We start from the raw sequence: 26,691 nt of genomic DNA, 5'->3' as shown, positions 1-26,691 counted from the left end.
TCATGAAACAATTTAACAATTTCGAAACGTTGTTAAAGCTTGTATTTCCCCATGATCAAATTGCCTTAGCCTAACCTACTTGACACAAATGACATAAGAAATGTCAAATACACACTGTTGCCACTTATTCAATTCTTATTAGAAAACCCGTTATATTGAAATGATCATTAATATTCTTGAACACCAGTCCTTCTTGTTAACAAACTAGTTGGTTGCTGTCTTTCTATTTGAAGTAGAGCTGATGAATTCTATTAACGATCAGTTTATGCGTTAATGTATATAATTTCGAAAAAACTAAACTAAATAACCATTCTTCGCTGTCTGGGAACCTATAAGAACATAGGTAACTGCCACCGCTTGTCTGTCAACTTCCTTTTCCATAAACGTTTTTCGATAAAATGACGCACCTGCACCATCGTATATAAATTCAGCCGTATGGCAGGTTATTCATGAGGTCCCCTTCGCATCTCTCTGAATTTGCATTTTCCCATAATCTTATGCCCCGTCTACAGGAGTTTCATGTTGCATTGCCCACGATATGCATACACTTCTGTATAAATTATGAATGCAGATATCGATGTTTCTAATTGGCAGGTATAGTGAAACCATCATGGGGGGATCCTTATGGTTTGATTATACCGTTTTGCAGATATTCGAGTTCCTATTTCGATAAGAAATTTCCAGGTTTTCTGAGGGTCATTCGAAGTCACAATGTTGTAGTTTAAAACGAATTTGAAACTTACCTAAAATACCATCTATGGAGTGATTCTTCCTCTCAGAGTCATCTTTTCTACCACCTCGAAGTAGTCTGCTGATGGAACTGACAGAAGGTGCAGAGTTTTTGTCACAGACTCCCTCCTGAAACAAATTGTGCATCTATAGAACATTACGATAATTCAGCATTCCTTCAAATCAACAAAGGAAGAATAATTAAGACAATTTTATAACATTTTGACGAAACTTTACCTTGATAAGCCTGTCTCTAATCTCCCAAGAGAAGATGCCAGGTTGTTCCTTCTTCAACTTCTCTATTTTGGCCTCAACCTCTTGAGTAGCTACTCTTGGTTTGGAGCCTCCAATCACTCCAGGTCTTATGCTACCGGTTTCTTGGTATCTGTTGAGGATTTTTGAGACGCAACCGTGGGATACCCTGAGCTGTCGTGAGATTACACAGGGTCTTACTCCAGCAGCTGCCATTTCAACAATCTTGAGACGAATGTGATTTGGTAATGGACGACCATTGATGAAGACTCCTCCAAGCTGGTTTACGCGACCTTGACCTGAAAAAAGAAGGGAAGGTTTTACTTGGTGACACATAATTGCAGGAACAACAGAGAATATACAGAATGTTCCTAAATTGAGGGTACGAAAGAAAGTGAAGACACAATACAACTGCTAAAAATCAAGTAGCTTGATATGATTCAAGTACTTGACTTGAGATTGAAAAACTACTACTCGACTCTAGCTTGACTTGAAATCAACTCAAGTCAAGTAGCTTGAAAATCAAGCCATGCCGTGAATCCTTAGGGCCAGTTTCACCAAATGCTTTAATCTTGACTTGGCTCTTAAGTGAGGCTTTAGATCACGATTAATGTAATGTAGCGTTTCACCACACTCCAAAGCGCCATTTAATCGACCAATCGCGATTAAGCACTAATCGGCCATTTTTGGAGGATTATAACCTTTCAAGTTGAGATTAATAATTATTTATCAGTATGGAACTCTTGTCTATGTAATTATTTTTCCGGAAATTTCTAATTTTTGGGTCAATTTTATCAAAATATGACTATATATATAGGCTCAATATTTCCCATTTAAAATACACGTAAACTTTGTTTTTGTGTTTTATGAAATTTATTGCAAATAATAATTTATTGATATGTTTGATTGAAATATTATTTAAGAAGCAGTTAAACTTGTTAATAAAAATAAATAAGTTAATAAAATTACTTATATAGTTGTTTTTCCAGAATGTGTGGTTTTGTGAAATGGGATAATTTCTTTTTAACTTCTGCAAGTTTCCGACATTTCGAAGCATATCGCTCGACATTTTCGGCAAAAATTAACTTTGTTTTATGTTCACAAGATGAGAAATGATTTGAAATGTTATGAGTTATGAATGAATGACACCTGACACCTAGCGCCAATGGTGGTCATCACTGCTAATACGATACAGAACACTATATAACTTTTTGTTCACAACGTTGCCAAATGGTTTGACTATTTAATCGCGATTTGGTTAATCGCGATCATCTTCGGACGGGTTGATGCATGGTGAAACAGAAAACACTGTTAAGCCTGCTTTAGTAACAAGCGGAGTTTAATCAATCTGTGATCAAGTGCTGTTTGGTGAAACTGGGCCTTAGTACTGAAGGTTCTTGAAATCCACTTCAACGAATGCAAATATCCCAAAAAAACGTAGAAATGAAGCCATTTACACAGACATTCCGGGCCGTCCTAAAAACCGTACAAAAACACCCAAATTTCGCTAATACCTGTATAATCATCCGACACATAAAATTACGTCAGCGGGCCCAGAAATTCCAGGAAGCTTGTGTCAGCGCGCTCGTTCCGACGACTAAGGGCAGGGCCCGCCCCCCGGGCATCTCCGCGGGACTTGCAGGCACACACAAATCCATAACGCCCATGTCCCCCTTAATTGCGTCGAGAGAGGAGTGCGAAGAAGAGCTCTTAAATTATTAACCGGACGGCTATGTGGCTTTCCAACGATGCCATTCAAATCAGGTGTACGATCTGGCTGATGAAAACAGACATTAGTGAGATCAAAGTGACCGCTGGACGGACCGGCTTTTCATTTCGTTAAATGTCCGCACGCCTACTTCTCCGTGCCGCAATCACGGGGTTCGTGGTACCCTGGTACCACGTCGTGGTACCATCATGGGTCGGGAGTTGGTTAATTCAATTGTTGGTCGGCTGACATTCAGACTTGAAAGGCGGTTTTATGGGTGGTTGAGACGTGTTAGAAAAGGTTTTTCTGTTGGTACTTATGGCTTGGGAGGTAATTGGAGATGTTGGTGAGCACTGATGAACCTAAGAAGATCATTTTGGTCCCTATGAGGTGTTTCGGATGGTAACGATGTGAATTCTACAGAAAAATGTAATAATTAACAGGCAAATTGAAAAGTCCCCGGTCCACCATAGTAAAACACGTTTTTTTTTGGCAAAATTCGATTTTATTATCCAACATAGTTGCCTTCGAGGGCGATACAGCTATTATAGCGATCTTACAACTTTTCTCTACCATTTTTGTTGTACTATTTGTCTTTCGCTTCAAAATAGGCCTCAGTTTCGGCGATTACTTCTTCATTGGCGCTAAATTTTTTTCCAACGAGCATTCTTTTGAGGTCTGAGAACAGGAAAAAGTCGCTGGGTTCCATATCTGTTAAATACGCTGGATGCAAAAGCAATTCGAAGCCCAATTCATGCAATTTTGTCATTATTTTCGTTGATTCATGACACGGCGTATTGTCTTTATGAAACAGTACATTTTTTTCTTCAAATGTGGCCGTTTTTTGAGGATTTCATCCTTCAAACGTTCCAATAACGCTATATAATAATCGCTGTTGATGGTCTGGCCCTTTTGGATATAATCAATGAATATTATACCTTGTGCATCCCAGAATACTGATCCCATAACCTTGCCAGATGACTGTTGTGTTTTTTCTCGCTTTGGATTCGGTTCATCGTGTGCAGTCTGCTCAGCTGACTGTTGATTGGACTCCGGAGTGAAATGATGGAACCATGTTTCATCCACTGTCGCATATCGACTCAAAAATTCAGGTTTATTGCACTCAAACAGCTTCAAACACTGCACAGAATCATTAACACGTTGTTGTATCTGATCGATTGTGAGCTCGTGCGGCTCCCATTTTGCACACAGCTTTCTCATGTACAAATATTCGTGAATGATATGATGTACACATTCCGAAGATATCTTCACAATGTCTGCTATCTTGATCAACTTCACTTTACGGTCATTCAAGAATATTTTGTGAACTTCTTTGATTTTTTCGTCGGTGACAGCTTCTTTTGGGCGTCCACTGCGTTCGCCGTCTTTGGTGCTCATTTCAACACGTTTAAACTTCAAAATCAATGATGGTTGATTTTCCTGGCGGAAACCCTTCATAAAGCCAAGATTTTGGTGAAATGAAACAACAAATGAAAAGATTGACAAGAAGAGTTGTTTGAAAAGAAGGAAAGACTTTACACAATTCATTTTCGGGCAAAGACGATTTGAAAAGACTGTAAAAGGAAAACTAACTCATCTTTTGGTTCAAAGAGAGAGTAAATAATTTCCTCTTAAATGTGTCAATTTTGTTTTTTTTTCTGAAGTTCTGTAGCGAATGGTCTTGCATCTTACACTGTTGTATTAGAATACACGAGTGCAAATTATAGAGCGTTCTAATGCATTGTAAGAGCGTTATTAAAAATGATTGTCGCCCACAATATTGCACCAATATGTCACCAGCAAAAAGAAGAATAAACCCATACTTTCGTCATAAAAAAAATGATATAATTCCATAGGAATGAAAGAGAGGTAATAATGTTCATATTGCGAAAGAATTGCCTACAAATTACCTCCAACCTTCAACTCATTCAAACTAAGGAAGAGACTGGTGGGATATAATTTCATATACTCATTTGAGCACTCCAATTACTTTGAGAAATGCTCTCAACCTCAATCCAATAAATCTTAGCAACCATTAACTGTTGCTTCTTGACGAGAGAAGACATCTGATGGAGATTGAGCATTAACAAAAGTGCTGAAACATTTATATTCAATCTCACAGCGGGCAATTCTCCACAGGACTATAATAAAGCAGTTTTATGGAATTTCTTCAGAACATCTTTTACCTTTTATTTATTTAACTTCTTTATTTCTTAATAAGAGAAATATTGGTATATGAGAAATTAGAATTGAAGCAATTGTCAAGACTCCAAATACATTAGGCAGTTTGAGTAGCTATAGATGAACAAAATATAATTTATTTATTTATTTATTTATTTATTTATTTATTTATTTCAACGGTACACCCATTTTACATGATAACGAAAAGAAATAAACAGTAATAAAACAAAGGAAATAATACAGCTCAGCTGAAGGCCCAGAAAATATACAAAAAAAAAAAAAAAAAAAATATATGATCATGAAACAGTTTTATTCAATTATTGAAATATCTTTTTATCGCGAATAGGGACTCATTCAACAAATCCAAACCCGATTCATTAGATGCTCTCATCGCCCTATCCACTGGGTTGTTATAGGAATAGTTCCTGGTATGAAACTCAGGTACAAGAAAATCTCTGTGACGCAAATTAACATGTACTGCATTGAAATTCAATCTTGCCAGTAGATAGGGGCAATCAATGAGATCATTAAGGAGCTTATAAATAAACATTATCCCGAAATTTTTCCTTCGTTCCTGAAGAGTTTTCAAGGATAAGCCGGACATCAATAAACCATAGTCAATCTCACCAGACGGAATGCTCCGCTTATAACCTATCCATCTCAAAAACTTTTTCTGTACTTTCTCAATATTACCGATGTGAACCTGATAGTATGGTGACCAAACAGTAGAACAGTACTCCAAAATGCTTCTGACGTTAGTTATATAAATATTTTTTAAAGCATCGATGTCATTAAAATCTTTTGTATTTCGTTTAACGAAACCCAGCATTCTGAAAGCCTTCCGAATGGTTAAGTTGATATGGTAAACAAAATCAAGCTTGGAATCGAAGTAGACTCCCAGATCCCTTATAACCTCTACCCTATCCAAACATTGCCCCGAAATATAATAACTGAACTCAATTGGGGACCTACCTCGAAAGAAACGCATTACTTTACACTTATTTATGTTCAGTTTCATCTCGTTCTCATCACACCAACTCATCAATGAATCCAAGTCGGCTTGTATTAGTGAACAATCCGAATAGCTAGTAATCTCCCGAAATAGCTTCAGATCATCGGCAAAGAGTAGAAAAGAACAACATGAAAAAACCTTATATACATCATTAATAAACAATAAAAACAACATCACATAATGATAATATGTTGATATAAGAAGACAATACCCCACAAGAAGAAGAAAGGGTTATGTTCAAATATGTCTTGCATTCATTTAGAATTATTTTCGCTGGACATGCATATCAATTAGGCATAGTTTCATTTTTTTTGTATGTATGAATCAGTAAACTGAAGGATCTAATTAGCTGATAGATCTACCTACTGGTAAATCAATAAATCTGGCTGATCTACCTATTAGAAGATCAATGAAGCTGGTAGATCTACTTACTGATAGATAAATAAAGCTAACAAATCTGGATAGATTTTATTAGCTACCAGTAAGTAGATCTGTCAGCTTTATTGATCTACTAGTAAGTGCTTGTAGAGCAATGAAGCAGACAGATCTACATACTGGTAGATCAATGAAGCGGATAGATCTACTCAATTTCAGAAATCTTCTGAGATAGTTGAGAAAGAAGGACATGCAATTGTTCTCGATAAAAACGAATCGAATCAATGAAAAAAATGATGTATCGACTGATTTTCACCACGCTTGTCACAGATTCGATTCCAGGCCTTCGCCATACCGTAACTTTCCATGCTTCTTTTATGGATTCCATTATTTATGCCTGTAAATGGAAGTTATTATGATGTTTTATGATTTATTGTGAACGATAAACGTTCCGAGAAATTAGAAAACTCGCTATTAAAGAAAAAAAAACGCTTTGATAATATAGAACGATAATCTGTTTATACGCTCTTAAATGAGGTTTTATTAAAAAAAATCCCAATTATTTTTACTGATGGAATCAAATCGTGGATGACTGGGACACACTGGCTTGAATTGAGTTTGATAATTTTTTTCAAATAAATGGGTGAATTGGATATTGTTATTTTTATAGGGTTTCGACAATATTTGAATGAAAATTCCACTAATACATTAGGAATTGCTATAACAATTGAATCAACTATAAGTTTTCATTTAAATTGTAAATATATCTCCAATTTTTAATATTTTCCCTTTGTAATTTTGTGAAATTCATTGAAACATTATGGAGACGTCGATATGTGTTTCAGGCATCGGTAAAATCACTCATTGGCCTCAAGAAACCAATAAACTAGACATAGCGTCTTGAGACCAGACTACAAAAGGAGTTATATATTGAGAACATCTCTTTTATTTTTGTTCGTTCATTATTTATCTTAATAATAAGCTTCCCAGAGATGTAAAAATATTAAGTCTATCTGCATTCATTAGGGAAGTGAAAAATTTACTTTTAGTAGATATCAAGTAAGTGAAGGGTGTTTTTTTAGAGCTATAGAACTTTAAATTGCAATAAAACAACGATGGATTATTCGATTGACACGAATTTTATTTATCCGCAAGATAATCTTGTTGCATTACATTTTAAATATGATTTCTGGCATATGACCGCCACAACTGTCTTGGATGTAGTCCAATCTGGACGTCCAATTTTCGATGATTTTTTCCAACATTTGTGGCCGTATATCGGCAATAACACGGCGAATGTTGTCTTCCAAATGGTCAAGGGTTTGTGGATTATCCGCATAGACCAATGACTTTACATAGCCCCACAGAAAGTAGTCTAGCGGTGTTAAATCACAAGATCTTGGAGGCCAATTCACAGATCCGAAACGTGAAATTAGGCGGTCACCAAACGTGTCCTTCAATAAATTGATTGTGGCACGAGCTGTGTGACATGTTACGCCGTCTTGTTGGAACCACAGCTCCTGGACATCATGGTTGTTCAATTCAGGAATGGAAAAGTTAGTAATCATGGCTCTACACCGATCGCCATTGACTGTAACATTCTGGCTATCATCGTTTTCGAAGAAGTACGGACCAATGATTCCACCAGCCCATATAAAGTGCACCAAACAGTCAGTTTTACTGGATGTAACGGTGTTTCGACATACACTTGAGGATTAGCTTCACTCCAAATGAGACAGTTTTGTTTGTTGACATAGCCATTCAACCTGAATTGCGCTTCATCGCTAAACAAAATAAAATGGACGTAGTGCGCGATACGTATTCCGCACAGAAACAATATTTTTGAAATGAAATTGCACTATTTGCAAGCGTTGTTCAGGCGTGAGTCTATTCAAGATGAATTGCCAAACCAAACTGAGAATAAATCACTTGACAGCTGTTGAATCGGTCTCCATCTTGAACAGTAATGCCAATTTAAAGTTATATACCTCGAAAAAAACACCCGTTTGAAGAAAAGTTGGCATTACAAGGAAAAGCAGAAAAAACCCTTAGGCAGTCCAACAAGTGGAGAACCTGCCAAGAAAAGACTTACAAAATGTAAAAAGTATTGCACCAAGTGCAAGATTTGGAAAAATTTATAATTTTTTGCAATCAAACCCTGCTACATTGTTTTCAGTTACCTGACAAAAATTCCAAAGACACAATATCGGAAATAACAAACGAAAATGATCAAATCCCATTGAAATTCCCATGCTGCATAGCTGGCATTGTTCTCTCGTTTGAAAATTCTTTATGGCAGTTGCCCGAGGTGGCCAATACCTGGTCTTTTAATTAGCTTTCACGATGGATGACTACTACAGCTCTATACTCCACCATATGGGCGAGCTTGGAGTCCTTGAAGTTAGGCACGGAATGGTTTATCTAACCGAATAATGATTTACGATTAATAGCCAGAAGAAAAGAGATATTAAATTAGGGAATTAACGATTTAGACAACTGTGTCTACATGCATGGTTTCAACACCGATTTTGGCGTTGTGTTTTGATATTTGAAGCGATTAAGAACGATTGTTCTCGAGAGGAAAATGTTGCAAAACATAGGGCTCTTTAAATGGAATTTTTAGAGAATGATCAAAGGGAAAACAATTTTTCTGTGAGTAACAGCTTGTATATACTAACTGACAAAGAAACCCAGAAGTAGCTGTTTAAATTTTGAATTTTTTTTGGTAAAACATAGATAGTATAGCAAGGAGTAAATGATTGAAATATGGAGAACAAAACGAAGGATTTACAATTTTTTTTCAATAAATTTGTTAATAATCTGTTTGTCCACCGCGATTATCTATACACTCCCCAACACGTCTCGGCATGAATGCAATAAGATGGTCTATTTCTTCTTGGGAGATACTATCCCAAGCTTCCTGTACTTCATGTATCAGAACTGTCAAAGTCCGTAGGGGCTGGGGTAAATTTCCAGGCCTTCTACCCATGATGTCCCAAACATGCTGTATGTGCGAAAGATCAGGGAATCTGGGCGGCCATGGCAAAACATTCACATGGGTCACGTTGGAAGAGTTTAAACTAACTCTGGCAACATGAGATCGGTCATTATCATGCTGAAATATTGGATTATCGAGCTGGCTAAGGTAAGGGAGAACATATGGCTCCACTATTTCTTGAAGGTGACGCAGCGTTGTCATGTTACCTTGAATAAAGACTAAAGGTGACCTACGTCCGGTGTACATGACGCTCAACATCAAACTGAGGTACACGTCTTTCTCCCAGACGTAATCTAACGCTTCTTCGGCCATCATGTGCACCCAAAGAGAATCGAGATTCATCAGAAAAGACGACCTAATGCCATTCCACATTCCAATGTTGACGTTCTCTGCACCACTGTAATCGTTGCCGGCGATGCTCAACCGTCAGAGGTAACACAAGGTGGGATCGATTATGCTGCAGTCCAAAAGACCTTATCCGGCGGTGAACCGTTCGGACAGTTACAGAATGGCCTTGTTCTCCCAACCACTCATCAGCCAAAGATCGAGTTGTCGCAAATCGGTCCCTAATGACCATAAGTCTTATACGTCGATCTTGAACTTCATTTGTGCCCCTTCGACGTCCGGTGCCTACTCTTCTTCGATTTTGGGCATTATCAAACCACGCTTGACAACATCTCATAACAGTAGTTGGATTTCTGTTCGTACTGTTAGCGATTTCTCGAAATGACAACCTCGCCTCCCGTAGACCAATAATTCGACCACTTCCAAATTCACTTAGCTGGCGATAAATTCCGCGTACAAGTTCTCTAGGCATTTTAACAACAACTAAACATCGACTTTGGATCTCCTCGAACAGCTGGTTTGTTGTAAAATTTAGAAACTTGCAAAAAACGACTACATTATTCGAGTAACAAAAATTGTTTACATGAAAAAACCTTCACGATTGTTTTCTCCGAATTCAATAATTTACTCCTTGCTATACTATGTTTTACCAAAAAAAAATTAAAATTTAAACAGCTCCTTCTGGATGTTGCAGTTTCTTTGTCAGTTGTCAGTATATTTTCACCTGAGACGAATATGGAAGTGGAATCTATAGGCAATTTAGATGTACAACTGAAGACACAACACAACGTGTATAAAAATGTTCATTAAAGCGTACAAACATCTATCGTCCATTTTAATCCTATTCCCTCTGTCAAAGACTTCCAAATGGTCAATAAAAACAACACTACAATCAGCAAATGCCCGCAATAGGGATCAAAATAATCCTCATTCAAGCTCAATCTCAAACCTCCCAAAGGAATAAAGGCCAGAAAAGGAGATTCCCCAATCGAAACACAAAGGGATCTTCCACTCATTATTAAGATCTTATTAAAGCTCCATCTAGCGGAAAGAAACCTGGCACACAATAATATCCATAATGCGAACATAATGAAGAATGGTATGAATGGGACCTCGACATATTCAAACTCAAACAGTCATTGTTGCCACCATCTCGGTATTTGAATCCCAACAATGACTAAGCAACAAATACAATTTGCCGAAGAAATAGATTTTTTTTTCGGTCAACTTGATGCGGATACGTTAATTCGATATACTGTTTCGGTTTTTGCTGTAAAGTCGGGGTGGTCTCAAAGAACGGAAGAACATCTTCGTGGTGTTTGGATGGACACGCACCATCGAGCAATTTTCAGGTTGATTTCTTTTTGAGCGCTTTGCCGTTCACCTCTGGTTGAAGAATTATGTATAACACAGGCTGACAGACATTTTGGTACCAGTTTTTCAACGGTTACTGGTTCGTTTTTGGGTGCAGAATCCGATATAACCTTCAGATTTGATCTATCAGAACTATTCTTTGGGAAAATTTTTAAATTGTGTGTATGTATTTCACGTTATAACCATTGGCAGTTCAAAAAAAGAACTTGGATTCTCTCGAAGGCCAGTTTCTGTTAATCCAGTGTTCATTTTTAGCTCTGTACTCCCAAAGGATCAAGCAAGAGTATTTTTCCGAATACGCTAAAGGTCTTCTTGCAGAATCTAGATCAAGGTTTGTTCATATGTGACGTGTGTCTATTGTTTCTTTTAATGGGTTTTATATCAACGAGACCAAAATACCAGTTGTCAAGATGGTTTTGCAGTTCTCTTCAAAGCAATTCGGTAGTTGGTACTAGGGACTCACGGCTTGGCTTGATTTTCAAACTACTTGGCTTGAGCTTGACTTGATTACAAGTCAAGTTCAAGTCAAGTAGTAGTTTTTCAATCTCGATTCAAGTATTCATTTATCAACTACTTGAATCATATCAAGCTACTTGATTTTCAGCAGTTTTATTGTGTAGTGTCACATCAATAAAAAAATGATGAAATGAGAACTAACCTTGCAAAAACACTTTTATTTATTGAACTTATTGTATAAAAGAACCGAAAATATCAACATTTCTGAAATAGAATCATAAATTAAATCACTGGTCATTACAACATAAAAAATAATAAAGAAATGAAGTTTCTTAATATTGAGAAACCTCCAGGCTTTGTTTGATTTCATAATTTTCCATCCAAGATCTAAGAAATATGAGGCATTTTATAGATTTGTCGCCTAATCTATTGCGGGTTCTTGTAACTGTAAGAACAGCTCTGGAAAATTTTCTTTTTACATGAGCTTAGGATGCTGGCGTTGATAAAAAATCCTTGGCCATTTTGGCCAAGTTTGGAAAGATATTTCTGAAACTACCAAAATCTACCAATACATTTAATAGAAGTGTGAGAAAACTACTAATGAAGTCACACTAGCGAATGCTTCAGTCTCTCGGCGCTCAAGGAATCTCCTAATTTAGTCCAAGCGCGCACGAGATTGCAGAAATATATGCCGTGCGACGCGTGCATATCAAGCTCAAGTAATATCAAGTAGCTTGATATCAAGTCAAGCAATAAGTATCTAAAATCAAGTCAAGCTCAAGTATGTAATTTTTCACGAGCTTGATTTTCAAGTCAAGTAGTTAAAGTAGTCAAAAATAAAACAAACATGAACAACGGATGCTCTACATAGGAAATGTGGAGCCCAAGATTCATCCTGATCTCCTAAATGAAAGCCAAAATAAGCAAGATAAACTCAGTCAAAAGTAGTTTTTCTTTTTTCTTCGAAATCATATATTTTGATAAATAAATGAATCGAAATGACAATTTCATTCAACTTTCAACATTATCATTAGAAATAATAAATCGAAATGTCTTACGATGGAGAAATTGATCGTAAAAGGCTCTTGTCCTTTTACTATTCAATAATTACAGAAGGATATAGAATATATTAACCATATATTTCTCATAAATGCGTAGGTAAATACAATTAGTCTTTCTAGATCGAAATTATTGCTGTCCTACCTTCCAGATCTTTTTTTGGTGTTTCTTAATGTTATAGTCTTTGCTAATAAGCATTCATTCTCTCTGCAGCATATAGTACTAGTCTGAATAATGATAGTTTGGATCGAATTACACCAGTAGAAGTTAATAATTTAGAATTTTATCGAAAACATTAACATGGTTTGTTGATTTATAATAATCGTCCTCATAGCTATCATAAATAATTTTTTAAAGTACCATCTCGTCACAAGATGAATTATTCACTAAAAGAGCATCTTCGAGTTCAATCTTAGGAAAAAACTTGAATTGTAAGTGACGGGTAAACGAAAGAAGTAGTTTAGAGACTTTTTGGCATCTAAAATACTTTTTCTGAGAGATAAAACAATACTTTACAAAATATTTCGATAGTATCTACTTTTAAACAAAAATAAGACACAGTAACTTAGATACTTCAAAGTAAGTAAGTAACGATAAAGCATAAGTTCACTAAGATCCTTGTTTCTGACAGGTCCAAGCAATCTTTCACTTCTGGTTGATGATTTTCAGTTAAAAACTTTTCGAATAATCAGAAAAGAGATATCTAACTATTCTGCAAAACCATTCCAATATTAAGATTTGTCTCTAATGGATTGAGCTATTTCTGTATACAAGTTGTATAGTCTGCTACAACCTCCTAATTCTTTTTTTGAATTGAAAGAGGTGTCCAATATACAACCAAATTATTTATTGCAATGATAAATTGGATTTTTCTTCGTTGGTTTTAATCGCAGCTGCTGATTTCAAAGCTAAAAATTCCCATATCTCAGAATAGCGAGAAACGAGCACAAAATGAATCATAGAAAATAGAAAAACCAGTATCTGCATACATCATTAGGTGGCTCTATGCTCAGCCATAATTTCTGTACCGTCATTTTCGAAGTTTTAATCATTTGGAGTTGGAAAGAAGACCAAGGTAGAGTCTCGTCTGTGGGCTCTTATAAATCATTTTAATTGCAGACTATTAATCAGTTTTGAGAACTGACAAAGTGAAATTGTGGGAATAATTATTCTTCCCTCAGAGCAATCTCGGATGCATTAGATTTAACGATTTCAATTAATATTTTTGCTCATGCTCTTTCACATGGCGATTTGAGTAATACGTCTGGACTTATTCGTGATTGCCTCAAAGCATTGAAATTCGGTGGATAGTCTCTAATTTTTGAGTTTAAGCATCATCAGAGAAATGAAAAAAATGTATATTCATGAAAGGAGGCTATAACACCAAAAACGTACTTATGCAATCATTCATTATTTGAAGATTATTTGAATAATAAAAACTACCCTATTACTAAAAACAGAACGTTACATGATTCCCTACAAAAATGGAGAAAAATTTTGCAGCTACAGTTCAAAAGAGGGATTCATCAAACTAAGTAGCTTGACATTTTAACCAACTACTTGACTTGAAAATCAAGCTCGTGAAAAATTAAATACTTGATCTTGACTTGACTTGATTTTAGATATTTATTGCTTGACTTGATAGCAAGCTACTTGATATTACTTGAGCTTGATATGCACGCGTCGCACGGCATATATTTTTGCAATCTCGTGCGCGCTTAGACTAAATAAGGAGATTCATCGAGCGCCGAGAGACTGAAGCATTCGCCAGTGTGACTTTATTAGTAGTTTTCTCACATTTCTATGAAATCTTTTAGTAGATTTTGATAGTTTCAGAAATATCTTTCCAAATTTGGCCGAAACGGCCAAGAATATTTTATCAACACCAGCATCTTCAGCTCCTGTTGAAAGACAATTTTCCAGAGCTGCTGTTACAGTTACAAAAACCCGTAATAGGTTAGGCGACAAATCTATAAGATGCCTAATGTGTCTTAGATCCTGGATGGAAAATTATTAAACCAAACAAAGCCTGGAGGCTTCTCAATATTGAGAAACTTTAGTTTTTTATTATCTTTTATTTTGTTATGTTTTATAGTGATTTAATTTATGTTTCTATTTCAAAAAAGTTGATATTTTCGGTTCTTTTATACAATAAGTTTAGTAAATGAAAGTGTTTTTTCAAGTTCCTTCCCATTTAATAATTTGCTTATTGATGTGACACTACACAATAAAACTGCTCAAATCAAATAGCTTGATATGATTCAAGTACTTGATAAATGAATACTTAACTTGACTTAAGATTGAAAAACTACTATTGACTTGAGCTTGACTTGAAATCAAGTCAAGCTGATGTGGTGAACAACAATGTACTTTTGTTCTAATTGCAAAAAAATGGCAATCATTTCACTGCAACCATCACAGTTTGAAAAGATTTGACTGAATTCATACCAATAGTTCTCATTTTTAATCTGACGACAACTGTTTTCCTTAGAAAACACAAATTATACCCAAAATACCATCTGCTGACATGACATCGATCTCGAAAAATCCTTTAAGCCTTTGAATGTGTCAGTCGATCAAAAAGATCATAGCGGCATCGTGTTACCTGTGGTGTCAAACCCCTCAGCCTCCCAAGATGGATATCATCTCACTGCCCGAGGTGTCTGTAGCCTCTCTCTCAGCCTACGTGTGCATTAATACGCTTAATACATACAAAATTCACGTTAAATCCTTATTATTACCTTATCTACACCGATCTGAGGCTCATTTTATTCAATGAATTAATATGCGACCGAACCAACGGTTGGATATGTTGTGGTTTGGTGGAAAATGCCTTGAAAGAGTTGAAGGCGGTAAACGTCTGATCTTTCATCCTAGAGATCTCTTATCTTGAAGGCTCTCCTTCGACTTTTGGATCTTATCTGACAATAGGAAGTATTGGCGAGAAAAAGGAGTATTCGCAAATTATTTATAAGCTGAAGAACGCTGTGGAATTGTTGTGGGTGTAGATTTGCCACAGCGTTTTTGTGTATCTAAATTTGATAATGATGTATGATTCTTTAGTACTGTTCAATTGAATACGAAGAGTGGTGTGAAGCCAACTTTTGCTCATTTATATTTGAACGCCTTCCTGAAAATTTTTAGTTACTGAGTTTTCTTTGCGAAAGCTTACTATTTTTGCATCCAAATCAGGAGAACATAATTTTTTTGCAATGTGTCATGTTCAGTTCATTTCCTGAGGTGAAAATCAGCAGTATCAGGCTTGTAGCTGAGGTGTTACTTCTGGTGATAAAATACTACGAAATTTCTGCACCAAAGTGAGAGTCATTGTTCCATAAGAACTCAGCTTAAATTCGACGAAATGGATAAGATTCCCTATTCGTCTATTGACAAACTAAATCAGTGTCTTTTCTTCTAAACTCTATCGTGTTCACAGCCAAAGTATAATTTGACACCAAGATCTCAGTCTTTGAAATGAGAACAGAAGGGTTTAAAGAAGAAAGCAAGAATCACATGGACACCAAGGGAATAACTCAATGAAATATCTTCTGAATATAAAACAAAAATTAACATTGAAAAAGAAAAATCTTCAAATGAACATAAGATACAACTAGAAGGAGATATAATCAAAACCATTGATACAATAAGCTTACAGCTTATGCTAACCTTGTTTAGGACAATGTATAAGCATTATCCATGTACAAAAGAAGCAAAGAAAAGTTATTATACAGCAAAATGTAGTTTTCAGTAATATCAATTCATTTTTGAAGTTATTAGTGCTTCTATGTCAATTCATAGCTTTGTTTTGGGTTTATTAACTTATTGTTCTGATATCCAACAAGAGAAAACACTCTAATTCAAAACATAAGAATTCATTATTATCTAAAGACAAAAAGATGTATACTGATTCTATCGCAATATGTACAAATCTATCGTTAGTAGAAGGAAGGTTTGCAGAAAATAAGTTCAACATCGAATCGATAAAATTGAAGCAGCATCAAGGTATAGAAGATTCTAATCTAGATTTTTATTGAATATAGAAACTATAAAAGATCACGTAGTGTTATATAAGAACAAAAGGAAACTATATATAATAAATGTGAAGCACAAATGAAGAGATCCAATGAAGAATAAGAAAAAGCTAAGTGTTGTGTTTGTTTATCTATTTCTTATTGAACTTTTATACGTCACCAAAGGTCTGAGAAGTTAGGAAGGGTTTAAAACAAGATTATGAAAAGATAATGATGATAAGAAGACATTTCATCAAACAAAGACATAACTATGAGGTAATGCGAAAACTGATCAGTAAAACGTAAATCAGTAGGTGAAAAAGAACTAATCAGACTCTAGATCATCGAATTTAATAAAGAATCACACCTTAAAGAACATGAAAGTACAAACATTGAAGAGATAAGGATTGGTAATAATATTTCAAACATTAGATTCCCAATCCCTTCAACTTATTTCACTAAAACAGTTTCAAATCAGTATCTTCCTAATTGTAAACCAATCACTAAAATACAAAGATCATCTCGACAAACACAACCTATAACAAAAGGACTTCATCTCATCCTTACCTTGAAAAGGATATCCAGGAAAGTAAGGGGTCATATTCAAAGTGGACACAGCCATCTAAAACACCAAAAACTAAACCTTTTGCGAAACGTCCTTATCACAAAAAACCACAGACCAATCACTAACCCGTCGGTAAAACAGTGACAGTCACTACAAAACGTCGCGGTCTCTTCACTATGACCTTTTGGTTGAAACTGACCACAGAGTAATTTTGGATTGCCGTCCCAGACTTGAAGTCTGCAGAGGTGATGGTAGGGACCGCCTTACCATCAACCTTTCCATTGAATAGTGTTGGTACTGGGTTCCCATTGGTCGAAAAGGTGAAGGCGGTCTCTTTGATACACAGATATCCCCGGTAGTGTTCATAGGCAAGTGGGAAATTGCAGTGAATGAGTAAGGACCACCCTAGGTGACGTTGAGTCTAGCTGGGGACTTTTTGGAAACAATTGGGTTGTTTGAATGGGGATCCTTCGGATTTTTTGGATGATTTAGGGGGTAATTAACATTTCTTCAACGTTTTTTTTGGTATATTGATGTTGAGGTTTTTGATTTAGGTGCGTTGTTTAGGGAGGTGTTGATTATAGGTGATAGTGGTGGAGTTGTTTAATTTACTTGAATGAGGGTTCTTAGACAGGGTGTTATCCTGGCTTGATTTAATATTTTAATATTAAAAGGATTTTCAAAGGATATCTAATTCAATTTGTATTAAATTTTTATTGTATTCTTCCCATAAGGAATCTTTGGATTCTTTGAAGGTTTGGTTGTTCAGCAAGTCGAATTTGAAATGTGTGAAAGACTAAAACTGTTGCGAATTTCATACAAATGCTTATTGTTCTCTTTTTTTATAAAATACCTATCTCAATCAATTGAGAACATTCGGAGATAAATAATAATTTCGGCGTTCCAATGAAAGAATGCAAAAAACCAGTTTTAAGGTGAAATTGCTTTCATATATAAAAGCATATCATTATTCAGGGTCCTTATCAATTATAGTACCTTTTTTCACCAATACTGGACCATATTCTATGGTAAAATTTCGAAATTGAACTTCCTCAATTGTGTATTATCAATTCTTATTCAAATTGAGTGAATTTCCTCTTTCATATGCCTGATGAATAATATACACAGTGTCCCAGAATTGATTGCAATAATCACCCCCATATGCTACGATCAAAGTATTAGGGGAAGTTCATGATTCTTTTAGTTAAGAAGCTCATATTACGACTGTGAAAATTTCATTCAGGTGCGTCTCAAACTGGGAGGATACAAAATACTTGTTGTGGAATTTACACTTGAAGTTTGAGACATGGGTATATCAATGAAAATAATATCATAGTAGGTATGGATTTCAGAGCTTCTAATTAATAGGAGTCATACCAAATTTATTAATTTTTTGTGTTTCACTTTCGAAGAAATAACATATGAAGCTCTTGCTCTACTGAGAAACATTTTCCTAAAAAAAATAATTTGTACTTTGCCCAATGATGTAATTTGAGGAATACGTTGGTTAATTATTGAGGACACCCTGTATTTTATATTAAATTCTGAAATTCCTGTTAATTTCGGGAATATAGGAACAAAATGAAAAAAAAGTATATTCACAACAAGAAATATTTATTGAATGAAGCACCTAGGTACTTGATCTTGAAAAACTTCCACGCAACAAGATATGAAATGTGTATTGGTTTCAAGCTCCAAGTTGACCATTTAGGGTGAAAATTCAAGAAATACACCTTATATCTAATAGACTAAGTAGGTATATTGAGGAGCTGCAGACAAATTATGTTAAAATTCTAGTAGAGACATATTCTGTGAATATATATTTGGAAACACAATATTGAGAGTTGAGAATAATAAATACAAATCTACAAATAATAAATATCAAACAGAATACATATTAATAACTCTGTTTTGCTTCTGTGTCCGGTATTATAAGACTTAGTGCATAAAACAATTACAAAATACAGTCTCCCTTGAAAGCTCGAAATTCTGATCTATTAGTTGCCGAAAAGAATCAATTTTCAAAAATTAATTTCTACAACAAAAACCATGAAATTGAAAGCATTATATGGCATGACAATCCAAATAATTTTGTAGCGTAGGTACATACTAATGTTTAGGGATTCATCAAGCCAAGTAGCTTGACATTTTAACCAACTACTTGACTTGAAAATCAAGCTCGTGAAAAATAACATACTTGAACTTGCCTTGATTTTCTCACATTTCTATGAAATCTATTGATAGATGTTGGTAATTTTAGAAATATTCCTCCAAACTTGGAATTGGAATTATGGAAAATTATGAAATCGAATAAGGCCTGGAGGTTTCTCAATATTAAGAATCTTTATTTTTGATTCATTTCTTATTTTGTTATGATTTATAGTGATTCAATTCATGTTTCTATTTCGAAAAAGTTGATATGTTCGGTTCTTTTATACAATATGTTTGATAAATTAAAGTGTTTTTTGCAAGGTTTCTTCATTTCATAATTTTTCATTGATGTGACACTACACAATAAAACTGCTAAAATCAAGAAGCTTGACATGATTCAAGTACTTGATAAATAAATTCTTGACGTGACTTGAGATTGAAAAACTACTACTTGACTTGACTTGAAATCAAGTCAAGCTCAAGCCAAGTAGCTTGAAAATTAAGTCAAGCCGTGAATCCCTAAATCTGATCCATTTGTTGCCGAAAAAAACGAATTTTCAAAAATTAATTTCTACAACAAAAACCATGAAATTGAAAGCATGACATGGCATGACAATCCAAATAATTTTGTGGGTAGATACTATAATATCCTAAACTGAAATGTTCAAAAACCATTTATTTTTGAATTTACTACTAATCAGTCGAGATATTCTGTGAAATCAAGAGTATAATAAAGTGCTCTATAAAGTTAACACCGTTTTCAAAGTGAACTAAAGGAAATAACGAACTCGAAGCTAGTAACATCATGTGGGGCAGCCTTGCATCTATAAATCTTCAGTTTCTTTTCTCTCAACCACTCTTAAAAGTAATGTTAAAAACTGCTATTATCCTTTCTACAAACGGATCATGATGTTTCTCTTGATGGTATTGTGTCACCTATTATCCTGGAGCTCTATTACTTTTCCGGTAACTCGAAGAAAAGTAAAAAAACCGCGAGTTCCAGTATTCTAAAGAGCAATTTGCAAATTTCACGGATGGTGCCCAGGTTTGGTTCTCAAGAGAGTAATTTCTTACTGGCCATAAAAGAACTAATAACAAAGATTAATTTAAGTGTTAATTAGATGGCGTGAGTCAGAGTCAGTACTGCCACTCTCAGGACAAAATCGTTTTATGCCAGTTTTATTATGTTGGCAGTAAAAATGATTATTTTTCGAAATTATTCGTTATAGGATAATTTCGCAATAATGGCAGATATATTATGTTTATTTTTTTATGGAGGGATTTCTCATTCCAGTTATGAATGCCTTGCCGGCCTTTTTTTTTCAATTGTAATTCTATATTTCATCATAGTGTATTAATCATTTTCGATTATACTGTTATAAGTCATACGAGTGAAAAAAAATGGTAATAACAACAAGTTATGTTGTTAATCGTACCTATTCATTCTTTTCTTATAAATGACTATTTTGTCATTGCGATAAAATTTCTTAGAAATCTATTAGCAATTAATAATAAGAAAAGCACTGACGCAAAGTCAGTCTTGGGCGCTTCATTAAATTCTTATTCATTCAATTTCCATATAGATTTTGGATATAATAAAGGTACTTTATTAATTTTCTCCAAGAAATTCTGGTCTGCAAGCAAATTTTGTCCCCAACACGAACTATCAAATTTGACATGAAGCGCGCGGAAATGAAAACATATCAGTGATACAATATTTCACTCAATTCGCGAGTTTCTCCACAAAGAACGTACTTCTTATGTCCCATAGTGAATCAACGTTTCAAATTAATTCAAATATATTGAAATAAATACCTAAATACATCAGAAGTTCAGAAAACGAACTTCAGGCGCGCCAAACGACGTGAAACAACCGATGACACTAGGAGAGCAAAAGTTGCCAAACCTTGAATTTCATCTGGTAGATACAGAAAATAATAAATATTCTGCTTATTATAAATTCGACAATCAGGAAAAATATCGAATTCCAAATATTCAAATTTGCATATTTAATCGGGAATCACTCAAATAAATATATTTCATTCAATATAATATAAATTCATAATGATATAATAAAATTGTGGATTTGAAAATATATCACAATATAGCAACGTAATCTAACCATGTTGGGGACATGTAAAAAGTACGTATACTTCCTCTATCTATATTTATTACTCTATGGTTCAAACAATGTTATTTAATAACTATTTTCTTGATAAAACGAAAACGCATATGGGTAAAATTCAATATAACGTTGTATCTAGTTAAAAGCAAGTTGTCATCCCAATGGCAATATCAAGATACATTTGTTTTAGATATCCATGAAATATCATCTTGTGAATTATTTGACTATCGGCATCGCTTGTACAAATAATATCGTTGAATTCTATAAGAACATTTCATGGACAAACGATGAAAGGAAATAAATTATATACACAAGTTTTCATGAAATTGCTTACTCTTCTAAGTCAGGGTTCACAGATCAGTAAACTTTCTGTTTCTGCATGTTCTTACTGATATTTCATGGATATCTGCTGAAATAAATGTATCTTAATATTGCCATTTGGATGAAAACTTGATTTCAATAAGGAGAACATACAATTCAGGAATAGGAACATGTGATATAATTTGAAAGGAAATTTCATTCTTTTTTTATACATCTTATGACATGCCCATCATTCCATTTAAAAAAACGCAGTTTGTAACATTTTTTAATGTCCAAAAAGGTTGGTTTCATATCTAGAATAAGGGGTAAAATTGATATGAATACGTCACTGATGTTGTTTAGATCATTGGTACTTCCTCGTGTGGATTATTGCTCGTCAGTTATGTTTAATTTAAATAAAGATAGCATAGATAAGTTACAAAAAGTACATAATAGAGGTATGAGAATTATTTTGAAATGTAATAAAAGATCTCCCATAAGAAATATGTTAAATTGTTTGAAATTGATGAGTGTCAATCAAAGGATTATTTATGGAACATTAGATTTAATATTCAAAGCAAGGAATGGAATGTTACCTGAATATTTGAGTGAAAACCTAAAATTTGCTAATGAGATACATAATTATAATACACGACGTCGAGATTATTTTCACATAGAAAAAGTTAATACTGCATTAATGAATAAATCCACATTTAGCAGGGGATTAGATATCTTCAATAAACTACCTGAAAAGATCGAATATTGTAATAATTATAGAGAATTCAAAAAATGTTTAATGAGTTATATTTATGAAGAATTTAATTAAGTTAGGGAATTACATTTGTATTGTTTTCAATAGCCGAGTGCTAAATAAAGTTTATTATTATTATATATTATTATTTCTCTCCTGTTGAACCCTATATATGTTGTGTGTGGTACACCCTGTATAAAGCAATTCTAATAAGAAATAACTATGATAATAAAAATAATCCCCCTTCAACCCAATCTGAATGCAAGATATTGATTCAAATTCCATTTTTTCCTATCCCTCGAGTACGAAGTCCATTTCCTAGAATTTCCAATATTAAATAAAACTTCCGGTATGAATTCACATAGATGAAAACAATTCAAACAAAACTTCAACAAGTTGACCTTTCCGGACAATTCCAAGGATGGCTCTCCAGGGTTTCAATCTGTGGGGAATTCCAACTCCTACATCCTCTGGTCCTATTTGTTTTTCGGTTCAGGATCGTAGATTCAAAGCGGTGGCCAAATAGGCCAAACAGTAGCGGAGTGTCTGGTGACAGTGACGTAGATTGATTTTTAAATACGTGTGCCATTATCCCAAGGGGGGCATCAATTTGATTCGTGTTATTGTTTCTTTATTTGGGATTTTGAACGTTTTAAAGGATGTCAATGAATTCTGGAGAAATATACATAGGCGTACAACTTTGCTTCCGCGCTTCCGCCGTTTTTTTCTGAAATTCGAGGTTTTATTGTAAAAAACTAACCAATTCTTCGAATCATAATGGTATAACCTACCATTATGATTCGAAGAATTGTCCATCGTTGGCCACTACTTCCTCCCATCTTTCGGCAGCGTACGAAGCCCGCGTTGAAAAAATTAGTCATCTTTTGAAACGATCCATACGAATCGATCCAATTTTTTACTTCTTTATATGACAGGAAGTGCTGGTCAGCCAGGCAGAGTGCCATTGATCGAAACAAATGATAGTCCGAGGAAGCAACGTCTGGAGAATACGGCGGGTGGGTAGTACTTCCCATTTAAACGTTTACCACCTTTGCAACATGTGTTCGAGCATTGTCATGCTGTAAAATCACTTTATCATGTTTCTCTTTGTATTGAGGCCGTTTGTCTTTCAATGCTCGGCTCAAACGCATTGATTGCATTAATACTGAGCATGACCTTTGAACCGTGAATATTCGATTTGACCGTCGACATGGAAGCATGGCCAGGATGTCTCTATGATTTTCTGCGCTTGGGATTATCCTAATGAACCCATTATTCGTCTCCAGTCACAATGCAATGCAGAAATCCCTTCCGTCTCTGCCTGCTCTCTTGCAAGTAGCTGTTCACAAGCAAACAAACGTTGTTCAACATCTCTCGGCTTCTACTCACCAAATTTCCTTTTTTCTGAATTATTCCCATGACTTTCAGTCATTTTGAAGTGGCTTGTTGCGTCACTCCTAATGATCCTGCAAATTCTTGTTGCGTTTGACACGAGTCTTGATCAAGTAATGCCTGCAAATCTGCATCTCAGAAAAACTTCTCTCTTCCACCGCCATGCTGGTCTTCGACGTCAAAATCACCGTTCTTGAAGCGTTGAAACCACTCTGGGCACGTTTTTTCCTTAGTAGCGGCCCCACCATAGGTATTTGAGAGCATTCGATTAGCCTCAGCCGCAGATTTCTCCATTTTGAAGCAGAAAATTAAAACATCCCACAAATGACGAAAATGTGGATCGTAAGCTGACATGTTTAATCGAGATTCGAGAATAACTTCATGATGCAGACACAAATCGGCTAAGATTTCGAAGGCGTTATGCTTACAAATACCTAAACTTATTAAATGTCATCAACGATCTTTTTATTTTGACTACCACTTACCGCTACAGCCAAATTTTGCAAAACGGAGGAAGCAAAGTTGTACACCAATACTTTTTGTGATAACGCACTTCACTCAATACGTCCTGCTGGGCTCTTTTTCTTGAAACTGTTCAAGATCCAAACCTACCCTGCAAATTTCAAGTTTCTGAGTCTTTTTTTTTCTAAAGTCAACGCACAGAGTTGAACTTGACGACGGATTTGTCATCAGTGACAGACACTGTGTTGGGTCGAAATCTCAGAGTAATAAGCAAATTTTTTTCCCAACATGAACTATCAAATTTGACATGAAGCGCGCGGAAATGAAAACATATCAGTGATACGATATTTCACTCAATTCGCGAGTTTCTCCACAAAGAACGTACTTCTTATGTCCCATAGTGAATCAGCGTTTCATATTAACTCAAAATATTTCGAAATCAATACTTAAAGATATCAGAAATTCAGAAAACAAACTTCAAGCGCCCAAACGACGTGAAACAACTGTTGACACTAGGAGAGCAAAAGTTGCCAAACCTTGGATTTCAGCAGGTAGATACAGAAAATAATAAATATTCTGCTTATTATAAATTCGACAATCAGGAAAAATATCGGATTTTAAATAGTCAAATTTGTATATTTATTCGGGAATAACTCAAATATATATATTTTATTCAGTATAATATACATTCATAACGATATAGTAAAATTGTGGATTTGAAAATATATCACAATCCGACAACATAATCTAACCATGTTGGGGACATGTAAAAACTGTGTATTCTTCCTCTATCTATGTTTATTACTCTATGGTCAAAATGATTTCAAAACTTCCCAAACAATTAAAAACCACCCAACCCAATCACTCAACGTTACCAACACAAAATCCCCAACGAAATCATCAAACGAACCCCTGGGGGAATAAGACAGTCAGTAGGCAGCAAAGCACAGGCCTAATGAGGTCACATCCTAGAGCAATCTTCGGCACATATGAGTCGCTCCTCGAATGTCCAATCTCCGCCGTGCTTGACCAACGACGGTAGAAGCGTTGAAGACACCGCGTCTTGGTCGCCTCGAGCGAAGCGGTCCTCTTTGCAACTTAAGCACCAAGGTATTATTGTGCTTTATGCAAGCCGACTTTTCTTCAGACTCCCTCGCCGACCTGTTGTTTTGTTTCGATTCCGTTGCGACCACCATTGGCGTGCTCGATTTGGATTAAGTTTGATGGTTCACGCACAGAAGAGTGGTTTCTTCTTTTTCTGTAGTTTGGGCTTTGGTGGGGAAGTTTTGGAATGTATTCAGTTGCATCCTTGGTGCCAACAGATCAACATCTTGGATATTTTTCGATGTTTTTTTTAGTTACAGGATACAGTTACTACAAACTAAGATACTACAATCTTTTTGCAAGAAGATTTAACAGTAAGCTAGCTCAAACTGACTGACTATAGTCTCTCTCTGCTTTCCATCTGCCAGGAGCCTCTTTATGAGATAGCTATATAGCAAATTTTACTTTAAATAGACAACAAGAAGTGATCTCAGGAAATCAAGACTGAGATCTAAAAAAACTTTTGGCAGAGCTTGCAGGACACATCTGAATCTGGTGACTGGTGCACTAATTGTTCATCTGTTTAATAAACATTTGAATGGAATAGGATGATTACCTGGTAGCTCTTTGTGTGGCTGGTCCAAGAACTGTTGCACATTTTCTGTTCGCCTGTGGCAATCCACAGCTTTGAAGAAGAAACATTTGGGAAAGTGAGACCTAATATTCTTATGTTGACAAGGCTTATTTTCTAGTTCCAGTCTCTCTAATGTAAATTATCAAGTTCAACCAGGATTGATACCGCTGAGGAAGAAGAAAGAGTGTTAAGTTAACTGAGTAACTATTATAACGGGTGTTTTTTTTTCGAAGTATATAACTTAAAGTTGGCATTACTGTTCGAGATGGCGACCGATTTGACAGCTGTCAAGTGATTTATTCTCAGTTTGGTTTGGCAATTCATCATGAATAGACTCACGCCTTAACAACGCTTGCAAATAGTGCAATTTCATTTCGAAAATAATGGTTCTGTGCGGAATACGTATCGCGCACTACGTCCATTTCATTTTGTTTAGCGATGAAGCGCACTTCTGGTTGAATGGCTACGTCAACAAACAAAACTACCGCATTTGGAGTGAAGCTAATCTTCAAGTGTATGTCGAAACACTGTTACATCCAGACTGACTGTTTGGTGCGCTTTATGGGCTGGTGGAATCATTGGTCCGTACTTCTTCAAAAACGATGGTGGCCAGAACGTTACAGTCAATGGTGATCGGTATAGAGCCATGATTACTAACTTTTTCATTCCTGAATTGAACAACCATGATGTCCAGCAGCTGTGGTTCCAACAAGAAGGCGCAACATGTCACACAGCTCGTGCCACAATCGATTTATTGAAAGACACGTT

General features: G+C 35.3%; 1 protein-coding gene across 2 annotated transcripts in view; it reads right to left on the bottom strand.

Moving 5' to 3' along the window:
• The window catches only part of LOC123682828 (protein gooseberry-like), a 31,603-nt gene extending 14,346 nt beyond the window's left edge, over positions 1-17,257 (bottom strand). Inside the window, exons 1-3 of one of the 2 annotated variants that reach the window (XM_045621632.1) lie at positions 17,067-17,257; positions 967-1,280; positions 744-858 (exon numbers count right to left, since the gene is read on the bottom strand). In XM_045621632.1, coding sequence (XP_045477588.1) covers positions 744-858; positions 967-1,280; positions 17,067-17,121 — 484 coding nt within the window. In that variant the 5' untranslated portion in view covers positions 17,122-17,257. The remainder of the gene's footprint in view (positions 1-743; positions 859-966; positions 1,281-17,066) is intronic. The other variant, XM_045621633.1, reaches the window with a different exon arrangement.
• Between the last annotated feature and the right edge of the window lie 9,434 nt (positions 17,258-26,691).

The sequence above is a fragment of the Harmonia axyridis genome, chromosome 6 (genome assembly GCF_914767665.1).
Source record: "Harmonia axyridis chromosome 6, icHarAxyr1.1, whole genome shotgun sequence".
Lineage (NCBI taxonomy): Eukaryota > Metazoa > Arthropoda > Insecta > Coleoptera > Coccinellidae > Harmonia > Harmonia axyridis.
Note: the sequence above shows the minus strand (reverse complement) of the source record. Positions and strands in the feature narration are given on the sequence as shown.